Raw genomic sequence first — 25,164 nt, forward strand, 5'->3', positions numbered from 1 at the left:
CCGTTGTGGGATGAATAAAGGAGTATCTTATCTTATCTTATCTTAGATGATAGTGGTGAGACAGATAGTAGTACAGATAGAGGAACCTACAAGACAAGGGAGCTCTGGGACTCCATATAAAGGTCTATGGTTAGTAACTTTAATGGGACAGGAAGTCAGCCATTAGAGACGACATATTGAAACTCCTATTTCAAGGATGTCCAGCTCTAATCCTCGCTGCCACTTAGATACTTCCTGATCATTTCATTCAGCTGGAAACCCCACCAATCATAAAGACTGTCACAGCCGGTGTTTCTGATCAACGAGCAGAGAGGTATCACCTGCTGTGATGTCAGTGATGACGGTGCTTAAAGGTAGAGTAACAACTAAACCTTTCCAGCAGCTCATCGTAGCTTTACGTCTCTTCTTCAAATGATTCATGGATTACTGACACTTGATGCTGCGTCGTTTTACAGAAGGAATCTATTAACTCTGTAAATAAATCTAAAACTGTTTGTTTCCTGACATTGATTTGTTTCCACTCAATGATCCAAATCTGAGTAATTAGTGCATTGACTGGATTTATTAAGCCCATCACTGTTTCAGGAGCAGCCATGTAACATCATGTGAGTCACCAGATCTCTGCAGTCATCTGTTGTTTGTCCTATCTTGATCCTAACCGTTCCCTTTTAAAAAAAAAAAACAAAAAAAAACGGTTTTTCGTTTTTGCATTTCATTTTAAGGTTGCATAACCATTTTTTTTCCCTCACAGATAACAGAACTGATGCGGCCGGCTTAAATTGTTTTTCATCCCAAATAAGCTGAGTAGCTGTCAGAAACATCAAGATTTATTTAGTGTGGAGAAAAAAAAAGTCCATCCGCCCCCTTTGAAGGGAACAGTTATTTTTGCACCCAGTGAACAGAAACTGGGACAGGAGAGGAAAAAAAGGACGTTCACATCTAACATTAAATGGGTCACCTTGAGTGGAGCACTCGTCTATGTGGTCCTATCAGGAGCGAGAGAGAGAGAGAGAGAGAGAGAGAGAGAGAGAGAGAAAGAGAGAGAGAGAGCGAGGACGCACATTTCCTGTCTGAATGTTAAAGTTGTCATCGGCCCCCTGATAGATGACGGCTATTTTAAGGCTAATTCTTGTGAAAGCAGACGTCAGGTCCGGCCCACCTGTTGATGTCCTCTTTGTGACTGCAGCCCTGGTCTCTTTCAGAAAACCTTTTTGGAACAAGTTAACTAAAGTATAATTTAATAAAAATGTAATTTAATTAATTTAATTAAAAGTGCTTTTAATGTCTTTGCTCCCTCTTCTTGGTTTGAGCTTCAGGGTCGCCTGAAACTGGATCATTTAATTCGATTGGAGGATTTTAAAACTAGGATAAAGGATGATCTGATCAGCTTGCTCACATGTTTTAGGGCTTAACACTGCTAATTTTTTTTTTTATATATATATTTTTTTTTTATTAGGTTTTTCTGCTGTATACATCATTCAAAAAGTTCATGTTACCCAATTTTATATTTTACAGACAAACAAGAACACATCATACAATGACAACCACTAGAGTCCAATCCAATGTGTTTTGAAATGTTATCTTAAAAATAAGAAAACAGGAAGGACTCATGGATCAGAAAGAAGATATGATACACAAAACAAACAACAACAAAAACAAACAAACAAATAATAATAATAATAATAGTAATAGTAATAGTAATAGTAATAAATACATAAATAAATGGATAAAATTAAAATGTTCTTACTTATTTCTTACAAACAAAATCTTGATTGAGTTGAGTAACACAACTTGGCCCACGAGACATACACCACATTAGTCCTCAAGAGAGGGAATAGAATTTACAAATGACATAAAAGGACCCCAGGTCTTTTTAAAATTATCTGAACAACCTCTAGAACTAAATTTAATTTTCTCTAAATAAAGGAAGGACATTAGGTCTTGTAGCCAGGAATTTTCAGATGGCGGTTTAGGATCCTTCCATTGTAGAAGAATGCGCCTGCGGGCCACAAGAGAGGCAAAAGCAATGATATTTCTTTCCCTAACAGAAAAGCGAGTTAAGTCCTCGGGGACACCAAAGATTGAGATTAAGGGGCTGGGTGGTACAGGTCTACAAAATACTTTGGATAATTTATCGTAAAAAGAGGACCAGAATGATCTTAGTTTCAGACAGGAGAAAAACATGTGTGTGTGAGTGGCAGGTGAAATGGAGCATCTGTTGCACAGTTTGCTTGTGTTAACACTGCTAATTTATAAATCAATGTAATACTTGTCACTATATGTTTTGTCCTGTTCTATTTTGTGAAACTTTTTATGCTGCTGTCTTGGCCAGGACTCCCTTGTAAAAGAGACTTTGTATCTCAATGGGACTATTCCTGGTAAAATAAAGAAAAAATAAATAAATAAATAACAGATGCAAAGCGCCACATTAATGCTGCTCAGCTTAACCAGAGAAGCTGTTTCTCCTTCACACAGGAGGTCACTATGTCCCCCTCTGAAGCCTAAAGCCAAGGATGACCTCGACTCAGCTCAACTCATTTTTATTCACATAGCACCTTTCATGAATTCAAGCATGCTGCACAAAAGAAAAGAGACAGAAAACAACAGCAAAAGATAAAATGATACCACACTAAAACAAGAGAGAGGAATGTGATATGAAATACTTCAAAATGAAATGAAATCAAATCAATACATTAAATAGAATAAAGTAAATACCAGATAAACTTTATAACAAATAGAATAAAAATAAAATAAGAATGACTCTTAAATGGTCATAATGGAAATAATGCAGTTAAGTTAAAAGTCATTGAACTGCAACAGTTCCTCAAAACAAAATAAAACTTTTGAGACTTTTAAGGTCAATTTTAAAGGTGACATATTAAGCTCTTTTTCATCAAAATATATTGGTCTAAGAGGTCCCCAAAACATGTCTTTAAAGTTTACTGCTCAAAAAAGACTCTGAAATCAGATTTTGGTCTGCCTGTAAACCCCTCTTTTTCAGCCCTCCTCAGAACAGGCTGTTTTCTGTGTCTGTGCCTTTAAATGAGAATGAGCTCTCTGACGCCCCCTCAGGAAGTGGATGTGGCCTCGGCTCTCGAGCAAGTTAATCTAATGTTTACATGTTGGCTGCATAGACACGGCTGCTCCCAGACCCGTATTACTTCAACCCTCTGTATTTGATCCAGAATCTGATCCTGACGGAGAGGCGCCTGCAGCAGGACCTTTCTGAACCATTGGTCACAGATTTTGTGTTTCTTGTTGTTTTATTTATCAGTATGTTGACGTGTGTCTTGGTACACAGCTACGAACATGTAGCTATGTGGCTATGCTAACTAGCGCTAGCACTTTTCCATGCAAAATAAAAATCATCCACTTGATCTTCAAATCTGCAGACGTGGGGAGTCAAACCGACCTTTGTGTTTATTAAGACAGCCTACAACTAGCATGCCTCCCTCCTAAGCTCCTTGCAAGCACACATGTGTGCAGGTAAGGAAAAACTGAGGAGGGGTTGAAGGCTGAACAAGCTCTGACTTCCGTTACAGACCGGATGTCGTTGTGACGTATGAAAAACACTGAAAACTGAAACGGCTTGTTTCAGCACACATTTACAGAAAGGTGGAGAAATCAGAACAGGGGCAGAATGGATTTTTTTCATTTTCTGGGGGTTTGTAGACATGCCAGGGACACATATTTCAGGTAGAGAACCATTAAAAAGACCATTTTGCAGGATATGTCACCTTTAAAACTTTTCATGTATTGTAAGCAGCTGGTTTAATCTGTGCTCACAGAGTCTGAGGAGTAAGTTAACTCTAAATGTTCCTGGGAATCCTTATTATGCAGCGTTCTATATCTTCTGTGATTGTGGGTGGAAAGCCTTTTCTGTTGCTATTTATATAACAGCAAACACAACATGCATGGCACATGCTGCATCGGCTCGTGAGCTGAGTTCTCTGAGATATTTCCATTTTGCATAATTTAAAATCGTTGAAAATGACAGTGAAGAAGAATTCATAATAATAATAATAATAATAATGCATTTTATTTATAGGCACCTTTCTTGACACTCAAGTTAAAACATTTTAAGTGAATGGACGGTGGAGTTGTGGTCAGATGGAGTAAGCCAGTTTAAACAGATGAGTTTTGAGTTTGGATTTAAAATGTGGGAGTGAGTCAGTGTTACGGAGGTCAGGTGGGAGTGAGTTCCAGAGCTGGGGAGCAGAGCGGCTGAAGGCTCTGCTCCCCATGGTAACAAGGCTGAGCAGGGGGGACGGTGAGGTGGATGGAGGAGGAGGATCTGAGAGTGCGGAGGTGTGTGGCAGTATGGAGGAGGTCAGAGAGAGATGGAGGGGCGAGTTTGTGTATGGATTTGAAGGTGAGGAGAAGTATTTTGTAGTTGAGCCGGTCTGTAGTCTCTACGCTCCCAACATGCAGGCTTGCTAGTTGTACCTAAAATCTCTAAAAAAAGTAGTATGGGAGGTAGAACCTTCAGTTACCAGGCCCCTCTCCTTTGGAATCATCTACCAGTCAGGGTCCGGGAGGCAGACACCGTCTCCACTTTTAAGAGTAGGCTTAAAACTTTCCTTTTTGATAAAGCTTATAGTTAGAGCTGGATCAGGCTTGGACCAGCTTTTGTTATGCTGCTATAGGTCTAGACTGCGGGGGGAACTGGCGCACTGACATACTGGGATCCTAGCTCACCCCCTTCCCTCCAACCCCTTCATCACTTACTTTAACTCTGCCTGTCCCATTAAAGTTACTAACCATAGACCTTTCTGGAGTCCCTGAGCTCCCTTGTCTCGTAGGTTCCTCTGAGCTGCCGTAGACGTCCTCCTGCTGCCGAGGTTCTGGACTCCAGCGGCAACAGCTTCTACTACTCGTCTCATCACTATCACCTCTATCTCTCTTTCCAGACCCAACTCGGTCAAGGCATGATGGCTGTCTAACATGAGTCTGGTCCTGCCTGAGGTTTCTGCCTGTTAAAGGAAGTTTTTCCTCGCCACTGTAACTAGCTAAATACTGCAATGTGCAATGCTCATGGTGGATTAAGGTGGGGTCAGACTGAGTCTTACCCTGTCTTGAAGTTGGGTCTCTGTTCATAATTTGACATAGAGTGGTCTAGACCTCCTATGTTTGTAAAAGCGTCTTGAGATAACGTTTGTTGTGATTTGGCGCTATACAAATAAAGATTGATTGATTGATTGATTGATTGATTGATTGATTGATTGATTGATTGATTGATTGATTGATTGATTGATTGATTGATTGATTGATTGATTGTGATGGGGAGCCAGTGGAGCTATTGCAGGATGGGTGTGATGTGGTGGATGGAGGCGGTGTGTGTGATGATACAGGCGGCTCAATATGAAGGTGTAATCTGAATAATCACAGTCTTGCATGTTCACCTGCTTCTATGTAAACGCTATAATGGGATCTAATTTTATATGTACAGTGAGCCAAGCAGGCAATTAGGTAAGGAGGTAGCAACCATGTGTAGTGTCAACAAACACAAACATGGCAGGTGCATGTTTACCTAACGCGGTGTAAGACTGCGGTCTGTATCCAATGCTTCTTTTGACGGAGAGAGGAGACACATGTTCAGATTTTTATAGACGTCTTTCAGGAGATATCTTCGAGTAGCAGTCCTCATGTTTTATGAAACATGGATTTTACGGAGATTTAAAGGGCACAGAGTGTCCTTTCATGTCCTGAGGACTCATGACTCTGCTCTTCTGTGTGCAGATACTTTCTCAATGAGTCAAAGCACTTTAAGGACTGCATTTACACAGCTCTGACTCTGGCTGAGGTCCAATCCTAATGAGGCCAGAACACCTCCGCACAGAGCCAGGGCTTTTCATAATCCTGGAAATCTCTGCCGATTAATTTAAACATATTAAAGATAATTGCTTCAAACGGTGATAGCTGAATCATTTAACAGCCTGAGGAGACAGAGCCCTGCTGCTGTCAATGTTTTACCTCCGTGTAGTCAGAGCGGCGGGGAAACTAGTTCACGGGATGATAAGCACATTGAGGGTGACGCTGTGTGTAGTGAGCATTCCTGAGAGGTGTTCCACGCTTAAATAAACACTCACTGCAGCTCTGTTTACCCGCTCTCCTCTACATCTCCTATACAATGTTAATGAACCGCCCATGGCCGTGTACCAGCCTAATCCAGGATTAAGATTAGCTGCTGGAGAGACGCCTTTGTGTTTGACTCACTTCAGGGTAAAGTTAGAAAATAAATACAAAGTGCTTCAGGAGTAAGAGTCAGCCTGGAGTTTACAAGTGAAACCAGAGACGAATAGAAAGCTTCAAAAAGACACCTACACTGACTTTACACTCAGTCTCAGAGTTTCCTTTCAGTTAACTCCTCGGCTGTGAAAAAGTATTTGCCCCCTTCCTTATTTCTTATATTTTTGCACATTTTTCACACATCAGAAAAAAATTATATTAGACAAAGATAACTAGAGTAAACATTAAATGCAGTTTTTAAATTATGATTGCATTTTTTAAAGGGAGAAAAGTTATCCAAACCCACTTGACCCTGTGTGAAAAAGTATTTGCCCCCTGAACCTAATAACTGGTTGTGCCACTCCTAGAGGCAATAACTGCAATCAAGTGTTTGTGATAACTACATATGAGTGCAGAATTCATGGTTCCATCTATTACAGCAAGTCATCCAGGTCCAGACGCAGCAAAGCAGCCCCAGAACATCACTCTACCTCCACCATGTTTGACTGTTGGTATGACCCATAGGAAAATAAATTTAGAGAGGAGATCTCAAAAGTGTTTCATTTATGTCTCCTAGACAACAATGAGATCTGTTTGAAAGCAAAATGAGACTATAGCTTATGTCTCCTGTTTCTCATTCTTGCCTCCAGACAAAAGTTGCAAAAAGTCTCAGCTTAGTCTCCCTTTCAGTTCAAAAGGAGATCTGGTCAAAATCTGAAATGATTCTCAGGTATTTCTCAAGTGTTGTGACTCCTTTTGAGCTCAGGTGGAGAAATCAGGGAGCTCTCTCAATCTAACCTCATCCATTTGTTTTTGTCAGACTCAGTTTTTGTGTCTCAATTTGAGCTCAGATGGAGCAAAGAAAGAGCCTGAGCTCATCTTTTCATGAACATTTATAGTGCCCTGCAAAATTAAGATTTCAATGTAATTGTCCACAAACTTACAATTCTCATTAAAACATTTGAACCACTTGCAAGATCAGATATTTAGATGTCAAATGATCTCTTCTTTGACTTCACAATATGGTCCTTCCTTTACAAGTCTGTTTGGAACAAAACAACTTCACAAAGATTTAGTGGATTTGAGAGAAACTGCAAAAGATAGAGATTTCATACCAGGTATGACAGACCATTTATTTAAAATATGGGCCGCAAAAGGGCTGACCAGATTTAGCCAGATTATTATAATTACAGGGGTGGATTCTTTTAGGTGCTGGTGGCCTAGTGGTCTAAGTGCCCCACATACAGAGGCTAAAGTCCTCGTTGTAGGGGGCACCCGTTCGATTCCTGGCCGGTCGACCATTTCCTGCATGTCTTCCCCCGCTCACTACTCCCAAAATTTCCTGTCTCTCTTCAGCTGTCCTGTCAAATAAAGGCAAAAAGGCCAAAAATATATTTAAAAAAAGAGAAGAAAATTTTCCATACTGTGCCATTTTTACTCATAACTATCAATAAAGTCCTTATTTTTTGCTGGAAATATCTTAGAATAAGATTTAATTTGGACTTGTAAGTTTGAGTCAGCTTGTATTAAGTGTAAAGAGATATTTTGACTAGAAATGAGACAAATGGACTTTCTAAGTTTGGGGTTTTTGCAGTGTGTATGCACATGTTTTCTTGAAATAATAAGAGTCAGTCCCACCTTGACTAAATTTAAGACATCTTATTTTCAAACCATCTCAGAAATCCTGAACTACCAATTGGTTCCAAACCCTTTGACTGCTATCTTTGGTTTATCACCAGACAATGATTTACCAAAAACAACTCAACTCAAACTTTATTTATAGAGCACGTTTAAAACAACCGGAGTTGACCAAAGTGCTGTACAGGACAAAAACAGCACAAATGACAAACATAGCATACAATACAATACTAAAATACAATACTAGAATACGTAAACAGTGCAAATGGATAATAAAATAAGATAGAATAAAATAAATTAAAATCTAATTAAGATTATGCCAGATGTCCACTCAATGTTGATTAAAAGCCAGGGAGAAGAGGTGAGTCTTAAGAGAGGATTTAAAAATCTCGATTGATCCTGCAGAGCGGATCTGTAGGGGCAGGTTGTTCCAGAGCCGAGGGGCAGCCGCCACAAAGGCTCGGTCACCTTTGGTTTTAAGCCTGGTTTTGGGAGTGACCAGTAGCAATTGACCAGATGATCTCAATGTCCTGGCAGGGACATGGTATTGGAGAAGCTCGGTCAGGTACTGGGGGGCTAGGCCATTAAGAGCTTTAAAAACAAACAATAACATTTTAAAATCTATTCTAAAAGCAACCGGGAGCCAGTGAGCCAAAAACAAAACTTGAAGTTTTGGCCTTTTCTTCCTTGCCGGCTCGCTGGGTAATTTTACTTAGGTGGAGAGATCCCACTCCTCCCTCTCTTTCACACTGGATCAGAAATATGATGAGCTGTTTAAATCTGGAGAAAATCCATTTCACCACACGAGGAACAGAAAATACATTTTACAGAGTTTAGCACCCCTTCCTTAAATACTTTGAGAAACCCACAACAGCTGTTTCTGAAAAGCCTCCAGTTCTGTTTTTTGGTTTGTTTTTTTTAATTAAATTAAATTAAATTTCATATTATTATTCTTAATTTTATTTTTTTAAATCAGTGCATTCACTGCCTTCCAATTGTTTTTTTGTCAGCTTTGTTTTCTTGATTAATATTTATTTATTTATTAATTCATTTAAATATTTAGTTTATATTACTTTATCCCTTGTTACTGTATATTATTTAGAAAGGGGTGGGAGGGCCAGGGTTACTATTATTCATTAATCACTGTTCAATTATGATGGCATACTGAACGCAACCCAGCCTTTTTTCTTTTTTATAAAAACTGAACTATATAAATGATTGTTTGTTCTTGTCCTGTTGTTTTTTAATTATTATTATTTTATTGTATTTATTTTTTTGTCTATTTGACTAACTGATCATTACCTTATTGTTTGTAACTATTCTGTGGCTGTTTTTTCTGTATGTCAATTGTCATGTGCTTTTGTGTTTTGTCATGAGTGTTGTTGTTCAATAAAAAGACCGTTGAAAGAAAGAAATATTAAGAGTCCAGTAATGGGGTCCTGGTTTAAGGGGCCCTCTTGTTTAAATCACGTGCATGGGTTTGATCCCTTTGCTGCATGTCACTCCCAACTCTGTCTCGTTTCCTTCCCTATCCTTTGTCCTAACGCTCAACAGAGACATACAAGACCTACAATGATGTGAAAGAGTCCAGTAATGTATTTCAGATTAACTCAACGTTATATTAAAGTTACTGAACATGTGCAGTCATTTCCAGTATAGGCGTGCAAATGCTTTCTAGGTCGGTTGTTGTCTTGTTAAGTTAGCTTGCTCTTTAATCTAAACCGAGCAAATACACCTTCCAGCATGTCAATGAACTCAGGGTCAAACTGGAGCAAGCAGGAAGCTGGTTTCTAATCTCAGGTTACTCACAGTTTCGTCAACAAAGTGAATTAACACACTGAACACGTCAGCAGCCAGGTGAAGAAGACACAGAGGAAGACGAGCAACCAAAAAGACGCTTCTGTTTGACATTGTTATTAAAAAAGAGATTTAAAGACACAAGGAGTGGTAGAAATTTTGAATGGACCTGGTTGTTTAAAACCAGAATACAACAATCAGCAAGGTCACATGAATAATTATAACATATATGTGATTCAAAAGCTATACATCCAAGCTTAACTGTGGCTTCAGACTGGCTGCATGATGGTTGCAGAACAGCTTCATTTTCCTTTCAGCATGCATGTTAACAGATTAAAAATTGAGAACATACATGTAGAAGGCTCACATTTTTCTACAAGCCGGGCAAATCTGGGCCAAAATCATAGACTGTATAAATAATGGACGTAGTATCCGTGACGTCACCCATCTGTTCCTGAGCGCTGTTTTGAAGCCAATCGACGGCGGCAGCCGTATTTGAAATGTTGAACTATACCAAACTAAATGTGAGGTATAGAGGCGGGGTTTGAGCTTCCTAGCCAACAGCTATGTGTTCCCGCCTGTCAATCAAGTCAGTCATGTCCTCATTTGGGCAAAAACTCATAATCTTAATATCTTCTTTACCATTGTGTTAAAAAAAAATTCACCCCCGTACAGTGTGTGCCAGCGAGAAATTAGCTTTGAAGAGCCAAGACGTTTTTTGGAACCAGGCTGTAAACATGTTTATTAATGCTGCAAAGATCGTCTTCTTTGAATGGGTGTGTATGTGGTTTCCTGTGTTTCTGCAGCCAGCCTCAAGTGGACGCTCAATGAATTGCAGTTTATAACACTTCCACATTGGCTTCATATTTTGAGACCGGAGTTTGACGCTTGGCTGTATAGACTTTGTATAGTTGTATTCACATGTCAGAGATATGAAAATTAAAGTATGATAACGCCGCCCCCCCCCCCCCCCCCCCCCCCAATATTTTTCAAAATAAAAGCCTGATCTGTTTATCAGTGGTGAGCCTTTTTTTGTTTTCAATCAATGCTTTTATTCTGAAGTTTTATTTGCTGACTGAAATCACTTGCAAAGCTCTTTAAGTCTCTGTTAAACTTTTCCTGAACAAAAAGTTATCATAAATCATGTTGGCTGCAGGTAAACCATGTAAATCATTAAATAACATCAGGCTATGGGAGATAATTCTTGTTGTGCAATCTCCATCTCCTCTGCATCCATCTCTCTGCTCAGCTGGTGTCTGCAGGCAAATTAAGATTACTTCCTGAAAAGACCAACCTCCGAAACTGTCTAAAACACCTTAAAGCAGGGGTGTCCAAACTTTTTTCAAAGAGAGCCACATATGATGTTGTCAGAATACCTCAGGGCCCGTGGCTCCTACTGTGACTTAGATATTTCATATATAACTTTTATGATTACTATTTAATAACAATTATTTTTACAAAAATTCTCAATAAATCAGTAACTAGGTAGTCCTCAGTTCTCCACAAGCCCAGTTTACATTAGCAAACATTATCTTCTTCTGGAGGAAAATGTTTTTCATTCGGGTCAGGGAATGTGGGAAAAAATATTGTCTCATTATTTTCCTATGGCAGGATCACGATCTGGATTTCATCACACTTCTTTTTCATGTTGTTTTGAAGACCTTCTGACCAGCAGACAACATTTCAAGAACAAAATAATTATTTTCCTGAGTTCTGAACATTTTTGATGCACCAAATTTTGCCTTTTCTGCACAATTTCCAAATTTTTTATCTTGTTTTGTGTCCTCTTTTGTGCCTTCTGAACTTTTAGTGTTCATCAAGAACATTTTCACATCATGATAAAAGCATTAATTTGAAAACCTGTCAACTTTAAGAGTTCTTGTGTTTCTTCTTTATTGCCGTCTTGCAGAATTCCCAGAGCTTTGGCTTTAGACAGGTAGTCCATATGAAGCTTTTTGATACGTTTCTGGATTGACTTTAGTTTTTTTTTTTGTAGAAAGAAACTGTGATTAATTTCTTTGCTGTAAATAACACAATTTAAGATGGAAGCTTGGGGCCATAAATAAATGGACCTTGGGCCGCAATTGGCCCCTGGGCCGTACTTTGGACATGCTCTGATATGGAAAATCGTACACAAAATATAGTCTGAATCTACAGTATGTAGGCCTTTAGAACATAATTCTAATAATTAAAGAAAATCGGATTATGCAAGATACCTTTCCTTCTTTTCTTCTCTGATTTTAGTCCTACTCTCTCTTTCTCTGCACACAGCTGTTTTTGACCTGCATGTAAAATAAGGAGCTGTTTAAAATGTAAATAAAATCATTTTCTGAAAGCTTAAACACTCCAATCAGGCTTTGCAAACAGCCTATTAAGTGAAGAGTGATTAATATATATATTTTATTTACGTGTGTTGATTATAATTTACAGCAGATCGCGCGCCTCTTTGCCTCTTCCTGCAAAGAATTGATTCTGATGACGTTAATAAAGCCGAGACATTTTAATAGGAGATCATTTGTGGTCTTAATCTGGGTAAAACTTATGACGGCAGCAACTCACACCTCCCAGGGAAATACCATGATGTTGGAGCTGGAGCTGTCAGGTGCTGGAGCCAGCCAACCCGCTCCCTGTCTAAAGCTGATGTAAGGTTCCTGAGGACTGTACTTGGCTCTTGAAGGGTAAAAAGGTTGGGATGCCTCTTCTTGCTCTGCATTTCAAACTTCATTTTCATCCTCTATGTCTCTTCATACAATATTTCCATGTGACTTGAATTTCAGCCACACATATGAATCACCAGATCACACAAGAATAGCTACGACAGCAGAGATGGTATCGCCTAATCTGGGATGACAAGCCATCTGATGGTGTTTGAAATATTTGGGTCTGAATCAAACTGGTGTACCAACCGCAGCCTCAGCTACAAGTCACATTTATTTATACCAACTACTTCAAATATTATACTGATGAGACAACTGCATACTGACTTCACCAGGATCCTCATGAGGCTGAATAAGAAGGATGAGGTTTTAAAAAAAGAAAGGCTCAGAACAAACTCACATACATTTTTTTTACAAGAATGTAAGAAAATAAAAGAATGACAAAAATAATTCTCATCACACCTCAAATAAATAAAGAGATAAACACAAGACAATACAAAAAAACATTTAAAAAATGAAGAAATAAACATTTTAAAAAATAGAAAATAAAGAGATAAACACAAGACAATACAAAAAAACATTTTAAAAATAAAGAAATAAACATTTTAAAAAATAGAAAATAAAGAGATAAACACAAGACAATACAAAAAATATTTAAAAAATAATAAAATAAACATTTAAAAAAATGAAGAAAGAAAAAAAATAAACAAAATATTTAAAAAATACAGAAATAAATATTTTTTTAAAAAATAAAGAAAGAAAGAAATAAACACAAGACAATACAAAAAAACATTTTAAAAATAAAGAAATAAACATTTTAAAAAATAGAAAATAAAGAGATAAACACAAGACAATACAAAAAATATTTAAAAAATAAAGAAATAAACATTTAAAAAAATGAAGAAAGAAAAAAAATAAACACAAGACAATAAAAAAAATATTTAAAAAATACAGAAATAAATATTTTTAAAAAATAAAGAAAGAAAGAAATAAACACAAGACAATACAAAAAAACATTTTAAAAATAAAGAAATAAACATTTTAAAAAATAGAAAATAAAGAGATAAACACAAGACAATACAAAAAATATTTAAAAAATAAAGAAATAAACATTTAAAAAAATGAAGAAAGAAAAAAAATAAACACAAGACAATAAAAAAAATATTTAAAAAATACAGAAATAAATATTTTTAAAAAATAAAGAAAGAAAGAAATAAACACAAGACAATAAAAAAAACATTTAAAAAATACAGAAATAATTTTTTTTTTTAATTATAATAATAAAAAAGTTGGATGAGTTGGTTCTCAACTCCTCTGATAAAACAGTGTAATGGAGTTTGTGCGGTCTCTCTGATATGATATGATAAGATAAGATAAGATACTCCTTTATTGGTTCCACAATGGGGAAATTCATTGAGTTACAGCAGCAAATAAGAAGGTGTACAGTACAAGAAGACTGAGTGAGGAGCTTAAAATCTTTAGTTAGCTGCTAAAAAACATCAACAGGAAACAACAATAACTGGACTTTAAATGTGGACTCCATGTTTAAATTCAGTCCAGACTCTGTCTTCATTAAACTCAGACTACCTGTGGTTCAGACACGGATCTGAGCTCTGAATACATTTCATTACTAAACATGAACTCAAACCTTTCTGAGACATGTGCTCTGCAATACAGAGACACGTTTTTACCAAGCGGCAACCTCCGGTCTAAAAATATGAGTCCAATGTGGAAGTGTTAAAAGCTGCAGTTCATCGAGGATCCGCTTGAGGCTGGCTCCAGAAGTACCAGAAGTCACATACATATGAATGGGAAAAAGCTGATCTTTACAGCAGAAATAAACATGTTTACAGCCTGGTACAAAAGACAAGTGTAGTCTGGATAGCTCATTTCTCGATCGGCTCACACTGTGAGGGGGGTGAATTTTTCTCTAACGCAGCAATTTTGAAGATATTGAGATTACGAGTCTTCCAATGAGAGGCACAGCTGACTGTGGGAACACTGCAGCTGTTGGCTAGGAGGCTCAAACTCCGCCTCTTTACGTCACACTGGCTCGACAGCAGCAATATGGCTGCCACCGCCGATTTCCCTCAAACAGCTCTTCAGAAACAGATGGGTGACGTCACGGATACTACATCCATATTTTATACAGTCTATGGTTTTGACATTTAATCCTACATTAAACTCAGTATTTCTAGTCATTTTAAATAACATTGGTATGACAAGAGATTCTATTGTCTTTTAATCATTGTCGTATTTTACTGTTATTTATTTATTACATTAACTTGTGCTGTCCTCCACAGACGCTCTAGTCCCATGTACAGATCCGGTGCTTGACTTGTTACTTGTAGCATGCATATATGATGGATGTGTTGTAGATGTTAAATGTGGTATGGTTGTTGTATGGTAAGCTATAAATGAATTGCCCTTCTTGGGATCAATAAAGTTGTCTGAATCTGAATCTGAATACATGGAATAATGGAAAAATGCACGTCTTTGTTTTGATTTGCTTACAACCTAAATCATTACCTTTTGTTTTCTATTTTAATAACTACAGATGGCTTGACAGAGATCCAGAATTCTCTTGTGGCAATATTTGACTGTGCCAAAAATTCTTCCGTCTATATTCATTTATTAAAATGTTTCTTCAAATTCGAAAAAAACCAAACAACAGAAAGAACAAGGTGATCAGCATTATTTATCAGATAAGAAAAGATAGTCCTTTACTCGTCCCATCCATCCATCCATCCATCCATCCATCCATCCATCCATCCATCCATCCATCCATCCATCCATCCATCCATTTTCTTCCGCTTATCCGGGGTCGGGTCGCGGGGGTAGCAGTCCAAGCAAATTGACCCAGACATCCCTCTCCCCGGCGACACTTTCCAGCTCCTCCTGGGGAATCCCGAGGCGTTCCCAGACCAGGCGGGAGATACAATCCCTCCACCGCGTTCTGGGTCTACCCCGGGGCCTTCTCCCAGTTGGACGTGCCCGGAACACCTCTAAAGGGAGGCGTCCAGGAGGCATCCTTATCAGATGCCCGAACCTCCTCAGCTGACTCCATTCGACGCGGAGGAGCAGCGACTCTACTCCGAGCTCCCTCCGGATGTCCAAGCTCCTTACCCTATCTCTAAGGCCGAGCCCAGACACCCTTCGCAGGAAACTCATTTCAGCCGCTTGTATCCGCGATCTTATCCTTTCGGTCATGACCCACAGCTCATGACCATAGGTGAGGGTTGGAACGTAGACCGACTGGTAAATCGAAAGCTTTACCTTCCGGCTCAGCTCCCTCTTCACCACAATGGTCCGATACAACGTCCGCATCACTGCTGACGCCACACCAATCTGCCTGTGGATCTCACGCTCCATTTTACCCCCACTCGCGAACAAGACCCCGAGATACTTGGAGCAAAGTCTCACTCCCCACCGAGAGAGAGCAATCCACCGTTTTCCGGCAGAGAACCATGGCCTCAGACTTGGAGGTGCTAACTCTCATCCCGGCCGCTTCGCACTCAGCTGCAAACCGCCCCACTGCCCGCTGGAGGTCCCCGCTCGAGGAAGCCAACAGAACCACATCGTCTGCAAAAAGCAGAGATGAGATTCCAAGCTCCCCGAACTGGAGACCCTCCTCCCCCCGGCTGCGCCTTGAGATCCTGTCCATAAAGATTACAAACAGGACCGGTGACAAAGGGCAACCCTGGCGGAGTCCAACACGCACCGAGAACGCGTCCGACTTTGTGCCAAGTATGCGGACACAACTCTCACTTTGGTCGTACAGGGATCGGATAGCTCGCAGTAGCGGCCCCCGAACCCCATACTCCCGCAGTACCCCCCACAAGAGCCCCCGTGGTACACGATCGTAGGCTTTATCCAAGTCCACAAAACACATGTAGACTGGATGGGCAAACTCCCATGCTTTACTCGTCCCACAATGGGGAAATTCAAGTGTCACAGTAACAAAGTAGACAGTGCAAAAGAAATATATAAGGCAAACAAGAGCCTATAAAGTAACTATTATTAAAAAGTTATTAGCAATTAAAATTAAAATGAAAGAGGTAAAAATAAGCATATCTTACACACATATATATTATGGGTTATAGAGTCTGACCACTATAATAATATACCATTATCAGCCATTGGACGTCCAGCAGCTCTCTAATTATGGTCCACGACAGTAGAAAAAGTGATATCAGTCAACTACTTTTAAAGAGCTTGTGAATGCTGAACACTGAAGGAATCTAAACTTTAAATCAAGACGGACTCCATAGCCTTAAAAACCTGGTGTTCTGACATCATCCTTCCTCCACAGCTGACTCTGTGTTGGGATGTTATATAGAGCGTATGCAGCGGTACGCACGCTGTAATCCAGAAGCCTCTTTAATACATTCAAAAATCTGTGTGAGCATCGATGAATACACACTCTGCACATTACATCCGTTCTATATCTGTCCCCGGATCTTTCTTGGTTCTAATTGTTCCCAATAAATACACTCACTGTATGAACCAAATTTGAGGGGCGTGTCACCGGGTGGTAAGTACAATCTGTGAGCATGAGCAGCTGCAACTCAACAGCAGTTGTTCTGTAGAGACACAGCCATTTTCTCTGACCAGAGCACTCAGTCACAGCAGCACCAAACCCCTCCATGAGCCTGTGTGTTATTCTGCTTTGAAAGTGTCAGCATGTGTGTGTGTGTGTGTGTGTGAGCGTGCGTCAGTGCAGGGAGTGTGTGTTTGACTGTGCGCCCACGCCTGCATGTATGCACACATAATTATGCAGCATGGATCTGCAAGTTGGCCTTTGAAAAAAAAACATGTTGGTCCATTCACACTAACAATACGATATATTCCAGATGGCACTGGTCCACATTGATCTGCATCCAGAGAACGCAGCCTCCTGTGCTTTCACACATTCAACAGCAAAGTTACCAACAGATATCCTATCAAAGATGCATATATAATAAAATCAGCTACACACACAGGAGGCCCACAGATTCAGCGAAATGCCAAGACGTCCTGGGGATTGTTACTCCTCTGTTATATGCCTGACAAGTAATGAAATTAAAATTAGCTTATTAATAAGACATCCCAAATTAGCTGCATAAACCGAAGTCAAATCAAGTCATGAAAACACAGCTCGCTCTAAATGATTGCTTTTTAACTGCAGCCACGTTATTACATTACACACAGTAAGCAGCTTATCAGCAGAGTTCAGGAGTGATGCGTCCTGTTCTTACATCTCAGAGAAACATCAAAGAGGTTCAATCGTCTGCGATGAAGATCAAACATGATCACCTTTCACCTGCTGCACAGCGTCCAAATGAAAGAGGGAAGAAGAACCTCGACTAGCAGAATAGCAGTGTAGAATGGAATGGAACACATCGAAGCAGAATACAGGCTGGCACACATTTCAGGATTCTTCAAACCTTCACACATTTAGAGACCACGCACTTGATGACAACAAAAGACAGATCGCACAGGATCTCTCTCTTCTGATCTTATAGTGTGTGGTGTGCACTACGGAGCAGAGTATCAGGTTCTTCATGCTCAATATTCCAAATCTTGCGTACACTGTAAACTCTGGATTTTTTTTTATGTAAGAAATGTGCCTTGGCTCAAAAAAAGTTGATAAACACTGCTTTAATTCACTTTGTCTGACATCGACCTGGCAGTGGTTGCAAACATTTAAAAGCTAGCTCTACAGAAATAATCAGCCTTGTTTCTGATGTCTTGTTTGCTTTTGGAGGTCATATAGAGGCGTCCATATTAATTTCCGTTTAAGCTCTAATTGAGGAAGTACTGATTTCAGCATGTATGAACAATCAGAGTTTATTGATTTCTTGGTCTCTGTCGGCTCGCAAACATCTAACAAATTCAACCTTTTATTCAACTGTAAATCAAGAACATGTAATATGCAGAATCCCTCTTACAGTGTTTAAAGATATCATCCATATTTTAAGCCCTGGACATGTAAAGAACATGACGTTCTGCCAAGAGCTTTTAATAATATATGACATGAGATCTGTATTTAAACCACAGCTGGATTCAAGCGGCTGACATCCGTTAAAGGTGACATATTATGCTCTTTTTCATCAAAATATATTGGTCTAAGAGGTCTTTAAAGTTTATGCTAAAAAAAACACAGATTTTGGTCTGCCTGTAAACCCCTCTTTTTCAGCCCTGCTCAGAACAGGCTGTTTTCTGTGTCTGTGCCTTTAAATGAGAATGAGCTCTCTGACCACGCCCCCTCAGGAAGTTGGTGTGGCCTCTGCTCTCCAGCATGTTGATCTAATGTTTACATGTTGGCTGCATAGACACGGCTGCTCACAGACCCGCGTTACTTCAACCCTCTGAATCTGATCCAGAATCTGATCCTGACGGAGAGGCGCCTGCAGCAGGACCTTTTTGAACGATTGGTCACAGATTTAGTGTTTCTTGTTGTTTTATTGTCAGTATGTCGACGTGTGTCTTAGTATACTGCTACGAACATGTAGCTATGTGGCTATGCTAACTAGCGCTAGCACTTTTCCATGAAAAATAAAAATCATCCACTAGATCTTCAAATCTGCAGACGTGGGGAGTAAAACCGACCTCTGTGTTTATTAAGACAGCCTACAACTAGCATGCCTCCCTCCTAAGCTCCTTGTTAGCACACATGTGTGCAGGGAATGAAAAACGGAGGAGGGGTTGAGTTGTATTTTATACAGTCTATGGGCTGAACAAGCTCCGAGCTCTGACTTCAGTTACAGACCGGACATTGTTGTGACGTATGAAAAACACTAAAAACTGAAACGGCTGGTTTCAGCACACATTTACAGAAAGGTGGAGAAATCAGAACAGGGGCAGAATGGATTTTTTTCATTTTCAGGGGGTTTGTAGACAGGGACACATATTTCAGGTAGAGAACCATTGAAAAGTTTGTGTTATATGTTGGATCACGTCTGTTTTTTACTCTTCAAACCGTCAGAGCAGCTGATGTTTCTGCAGCTTTAATACCAAACGTTCTGATCAAGCTTTCACTGAATACGTGTTTGTGAGAAAGAAAGTCATTATTCGCTCAGGATGATAAATATTTTTCTGATGATGGTGCTGATGACAGATTTTTCGCACAGTGAAGACGTGTCACAGACAAAGAAACAGCCTCCGTCTGTTGTGTGGACGTAACCGAGGTCTATTGATGGAGGTTCTGTGGTACAAAATGGAAACATTGGCATTTGCAGCTGCCTGGGCCCGGGATCAATCAGTCTGAACAATACAGCTCAGTAATTATAGGCTGTGATTCCGGCTTACAGCGGGGCTTTTCTTCTTTTTCTCCTCTCGCTCAGCATCAGTCTGGTGCTGCTGTCTTTTCCATTTCTAACACAACGGCTAACTTGCTCCCATTAGAAACCTGTGCTAATGGATACACAGAGTAAGGTTACTGCTGTAACAAACATTGAAATGAAGGCAGCAGATTGCAGAAGAGGAGAAGCTTCAAGGATTTTGATGAGGAAGGCTCAGAGAGTGTTTTGTTTCCTGCAGATCTCAGTAAGTAGGAGGTAGTTCGTCTCTCTTATTCATGCTGGATTGCCGTCAAATCGTGGCACAGCCTCTTCCTTAAATGGGCTGAGATGACAAAGCTAGAGCTGCAGTGTGGGTCGCCTGCTTTTCATAGCCCTGCTGTTTTATTGTTGCAGGTTTTTTTGTCCTGTTTTTTTTTTCTTTTTCTGCTGCTAAAAAATTGATTGCTTCAATGCAAAACGGCCCATCGGAGCAGCTTTTAAATGAATGAAAGACAGAAAGTGGCAGAGGGCTGGAAGAACTGAAGTTGACAAATGTGCTGCCGTTCAAAGCGAATCCTTGTCAGCGATTAATCCGAGCAGAGACAAAAGAACGACAAGTAATTATCCAGCTGTCCATGGGAGCCACTTAAAGCATCGCAGTGCTCGTGTTTCTGAAGCTCAGGGCGACCGCGGTGAACTAACGTGGAGTATCCAGGTGCACGAAAACCACTGGCCTCACAAAAGCCTCACAAAAAACACGAGAGGGCTAATTATCTCCGCTCTGTCGCAGTATTTCTAAACCCCAAACATGCATCAATCTCATTTCAACAAGCCGCATCTCGTTTGGTAACAAACACACAGAGCACACTCTTCATCGCTGAAGGACAAGCATGGTGATACTGCATACAGCAGATGGCTGGAGCTACACGTGCACTAAACTTCTGCAAGAAGTCAGGGTGAGCAGATGTGAGAACACAGCGGGTGAAAGTCAGGAAAATGATGTTTGCATCATGCAACCAGTCTAATCTCTGTGCACATAAGAAGCTGCTTTGTACTGTTTTCAGCTCATCGGTCTGTTCCTCTCACTCATCTGTTGATATTATGGATATGTCAGTTTACATGTAACACTGATAAAGAAATAAAACTTGAGACTCTGCATTGCCCTTAAAGTGTTCTTTTTATGCCATGTCCGGCCCCTAGACTCCGCTCCCTCCTGTTGCTGTCAGGGACATAAGATAAGATAAGATATTCCTTTACTCGTCCCACAACGGGGAAATTCAAGTGTCACAGTAACAGAGTAAATAGTGCAAAAAAAGAAAAAATATTTAAAGCAAACAAGAGCTTATAAAGTAACAATGTGTGAACAACAGCTTTTAAAGTCTTCTTAATCAATAATTAATTCTTATTTAAGTACTTACTTATTAATTCTCCCAAAATGTCTTATGAACTGCAATGAATCAGGCACTCTTGTTAAAGGAACTAAGGAACAGGCCTGAACAGGGTGAGTTGGGGAGGGTGGTGGGTGGTGGGTGGGTCGGGGGCTGTCTTTTTGTATCTATATACTGTATTTTTCTACATTATTTTTGATTCCACCCTCTTTAAAGAAAAAAAAAATTAATAAATACAATTCTTTTTTAAAGTCTTCAAATTTTCAAGACATTTTCAGGAGTGAGAAAGGAATATGATTGTTATTAGTAAAAAAAAAATAGGAATCCAGTAAATGAATGTAAGATCTATCTACGATAAGGTGGACGAGCTAACCCAGCACCAGAGGGAATACTGGCAGAGTAGCATCATGCTAACAGAGCTAACACCGGACACGAACGCCACATTGGAAGGATTTCACCTGCTGTGAGCGGACAGGATACAGGAGAGCAAGACTGAACTAACTGGTGAAGAAGGCCAGCTCAGTCCTGGACCCTGTGGAGGTGGAGGCTGACAGGAGGATTATGGCTGATCTGTCATCTTTGATGAACATTTCTTTTTTATATATATATTCTGATAGATTAGATATATATTGACATAGAGTGGTCTAGACCTCCTATGTTCGTAAAAGCGTCTTGAGATAACATTTGTTGTGATTTGGCGCTATACAAATAAAGATTGATTGATTGATAAATGTGATCTGATTTCCTCAGCCTTCTCTGTGACTCTGTGACGTCCAGAGAAAGATAAGGACCATTCAGAAAGTCCTTTTATTTTAGGGTTTCACCTTTTTTCATTCTGACTTGGACCTTTATCTCAGAACATTACATAAGAGATTAAATTATGAATTATGAGGCTAAAGTCAGAGTTCTACAAAAGTAGTTTGAGAACTGAGGTTAAAATCAGAGTGCTGAAGAAAGAAAAAAAAAAAGGTCAAAATTCAGAGTAAAAAAATCTTAATTCAGAAATTTGAGAAGTGTGAGAATTCAGAGCTCTGAGAGAATTTGTCCTAAAATGTTCTTATTTTGAGTTTAAATTTGAAATTCTAAGATAATTGTGGGAATACTGAAATTGAAATCAGAAAACAGAGGAAAAAATTCTGAACAAGAGGATTTCAATTCAAATTCTGAGATTACAGTTGGACCCTGATGACCTGAATCTTTCTAAATGGGTCATTCATAAAAACTTTGATAAAAAATAATAATCCTAAAACAGCTGGACTCTACAGCTTTTAGTAAATTTTACTGGAATAGAAAGTGGAAGAAAAGAAGCACTTGTTTGGGACTCTTTAATCCACATTTGGGACTCTGGTGATATCTTGGCAGCAGGACCATGAACGTGGGATTCAGTGAAGTTAAACTGCAGAGAGTTTTTCTGAGGGAAATGTCCCCCCGTGCAACATTTAGGCTCACTGATCGTTCGTTTTGCACATGATTTAACCTTCCTGTTATGTTCGTTTCTCTGGAACAGCAATAATGTTCCTGGGTCAGTTTGACCCGGGGCATATTCAATTATCCAAAAGTGTCAGAACCCCCCAAAAAAATCTAATTTTTAACTCCATTACTAACCATTTAAATCAAGACTTAGTCCATTGGTGTTCTTTAATTCTCATAGATCATGCTTCAATGAGGATAACTCACTCATTTTTCATTTAAATTAATGTTAAAACTGTTTTAATATACATTGGAAAGCCGTAATTTAAATACAATTGTTTTACATGATATAGATTTTATTTTATTTTACATTTTGAATTTCTTTTTTTTATGAAGTGATGTTGATAAATTAACACGACACCTCTTCTGTCACATGCTGCCCAGATTTGTATGCTGCATTAAGCTGGTTTGGAAGGCATATATTGCCTAAAATAGACTTCAAAATGGGTCAATTTGACCCGTTACATAACAGGAGGGTTAATAGAGTACATTCAAACAGCATCAGTTCATTGTTCAATTTGTTCTTTTCATGGATTCAGGTGATAAAAGCAGAACATAGAGTATCCATGATTATTATTTAGTTTGACCTAAAAGTACTTTAATAAATGGAGTGATGGATTGGATGGTTTGATAACACAAAAACTGAGGTGGTTCATTTAAAGTGGATAAATCTTACCTTGTGTCGGCACTTCAAAACAACACCATAGGCACCTGAAAGAAAATCAAACCACATATTTAACCAACATTTATTACCGTTGCTCGTACTGAGAGTTTTAATAGCCTGCACGTACTCCACACATTACTTTGCCTTTTGAAGAAGAGACACTTCCCTTAAAAGCACATGAAAAAATTATGGAAACGACAGAATACATTTGGTTTAAAGAAGCAGTTTGTGATTTTAGCACAAGCTGTCGGCATCAGAAAACAGAAACTGGACTCAGAGTTCAGAGAGTTGGCCGATAAGTCCAGAAGCTGCTGAGTTCCTTTAATTTTCGTACATTAACTACAGAACAAACGAAAGGGCTTGAAACCCTCTTTGTCAACGCTCCTCATATGTTCACATGAATTAAAGAAAAACATCCCCCACTATAAAAGGACAGGTGGCTCTGGAAGTAGGACACAAGTGTTGGCAAGCTACTGTAGCTCTGATGTTATCGACCCTGGCAGTCACACACACAAATCCCCCAAGGGTTCAAGAGGAATTCATGGACTGAGCAGGCATATGACAAACTGCTCCTTCACCAGCACACCAGAGCTACAGGGAGTCATCCCGGCTCTACAAGAGGACACTTACACATACTTACAGCCTCTCCAGCATGCTTTGGATACTTAAAACACTGAACCTCAGACGGATACTTGCTAAACATGTTGTTACCCAGCAGGAGGTCGGAAAAAAAACTCTACCTGAGGTCACTGACCAGCAGCACAGTGAATACTCAGGGCTGCTGCACACTTTTAGAAGACTTTTAAAGACCAAAATACCAAAAAGTTAATGCCATTGTTTCATCGTATGGCTGTTAATTCCGGTGTGACACATTTAAACATTTCATATCATATTCAAAAGCTGCTTTCTTTGCATTTCTTAAAAATCTTGCAATATTATAATGACTGTTTCCCCTTTGGTTTGATCCCCTGTTTTTTCAGGATAATTTCCTTGAACCTGAATTTTCAAATCTTCTCCTCCTTTTCTCCTCCATTCAGAGTTTGTGAATTTAATATTCTGCTATAAATGCACTGAGTCTAAGTAACATAGTCAGAGTTACTTACAGACATTTTTACTTTAATATCTTGAAGACATTTTGTTAAAGTTTTATTTCACTTTTGCATTTCTTTGGCAGGACAGCTGAAGGGAGGGGAAACATGGGAAGTGAAGTAGAAAGCGGGATATGACATTCATCAAAGGGTCGAGGCCGGGAGTCAAACATGTGACCTCTGTGATGAGGACTGTAGCCTCTGTACGCGGGGCATGCATTTAACGCCGCCCTAATCTTCTTTTTTAAAGCATTTTTTCCTTCATTGGATCGGACAGCTGAGGAGAGAGAGGGAATGTGGGAGCAGAGCAGAGGAAACATGCAGCACGGGGCGAGGCCAGGAGTCCAGCTGCTGGGATGAGGCGCTAAGATAAACTGGCCCCCCGAGTCAATCATTTATCATCAAAAAGCAGCAAATCCTGCAGCACGGTTTAGCTCAGCGGTTAACTAGCACGCTACAAGGCGGCTGACCTGTGACCCTTCGCTGCAGGTCATCACTCTCTCTCTCTCTCTTCCTGGTTTCCTACTCTATCCAATGCCTCGTCCAAACAAAGCTAAAAAAACTAACATTTCATTGTGATCTGCTTGGACCAAGCGGCAACCTCCAGTCTCACACTATGAAGCCCATGCTGAGGTGTTATAAACTGCTATACATGGAGAATCCGCTTGAGGCTGGCTGCAGAAACGCCGGAAACCACATAGACATGAATGGGAAAAAGACGATCTTTGCAGCATTAATAAACATGTTTACAGCCTGGTTCAAAAAACGGCTTGGCTCTATGTAGCTAATCTCTCTATCAGCACACACTGTACGGGGGGTGAATGCTTTTCTAACGCAACAGTTCAGAAGATATTAAGATTACGAGTTTTTGCCCAAATAAGGACATGACTGACTTGACTCCCGGTCAGGAACACATAGCTGTTGGCTAGGAGGCTGAAACTCCGCCCCTTTAGGTCACACTCTGCCTGGTTG

The 25,164-nt window shown here is 39.6% G+C and overlaps 1 protein-coding gene across 4 annotated transcripts in view; it reads right to left on the bottom strand.

The window, feature by feature from the left end:
- Nucleotides 1-25,164, bottom strand: part of LOC117807334 (cyclin-dependent kinase-like 5) — an 89,614-nt gene that overhangs the window by 53,173 nt on the left and 11,277 nt on the right. For all 4 annotated transcript variants that reach the window (XM_034676595.1, XM_034676589.1, XM_034676610.1 and 1 more), the window contains exon 3: nt 23,117-23,151. In XM_034676595.1, coding sequence (XP_034532486.1) covers nt 23,117-23,151 — 35 coding nt within the window. The remainder of the gene's footprint in view (nt 1-23,116; nt 23,152-25,164) is intronic.

This window comes from Notolabrus celidotus, chromosome 2 (assembly GCF_009762535.1).
Source record: "Notolabrus celidotus isolate fNotCel1 chromosome 2, fNotCel1.pri, whole genome shotgun sequence".
In the NCBI taxonomy this organism is placed as follows: domain Eukaryota; kingdom Metazoa; phylum Chordata; class Actinopteri; order Labriformes; family Labridae; genus Notolabrus; species Notolabrus celidotus.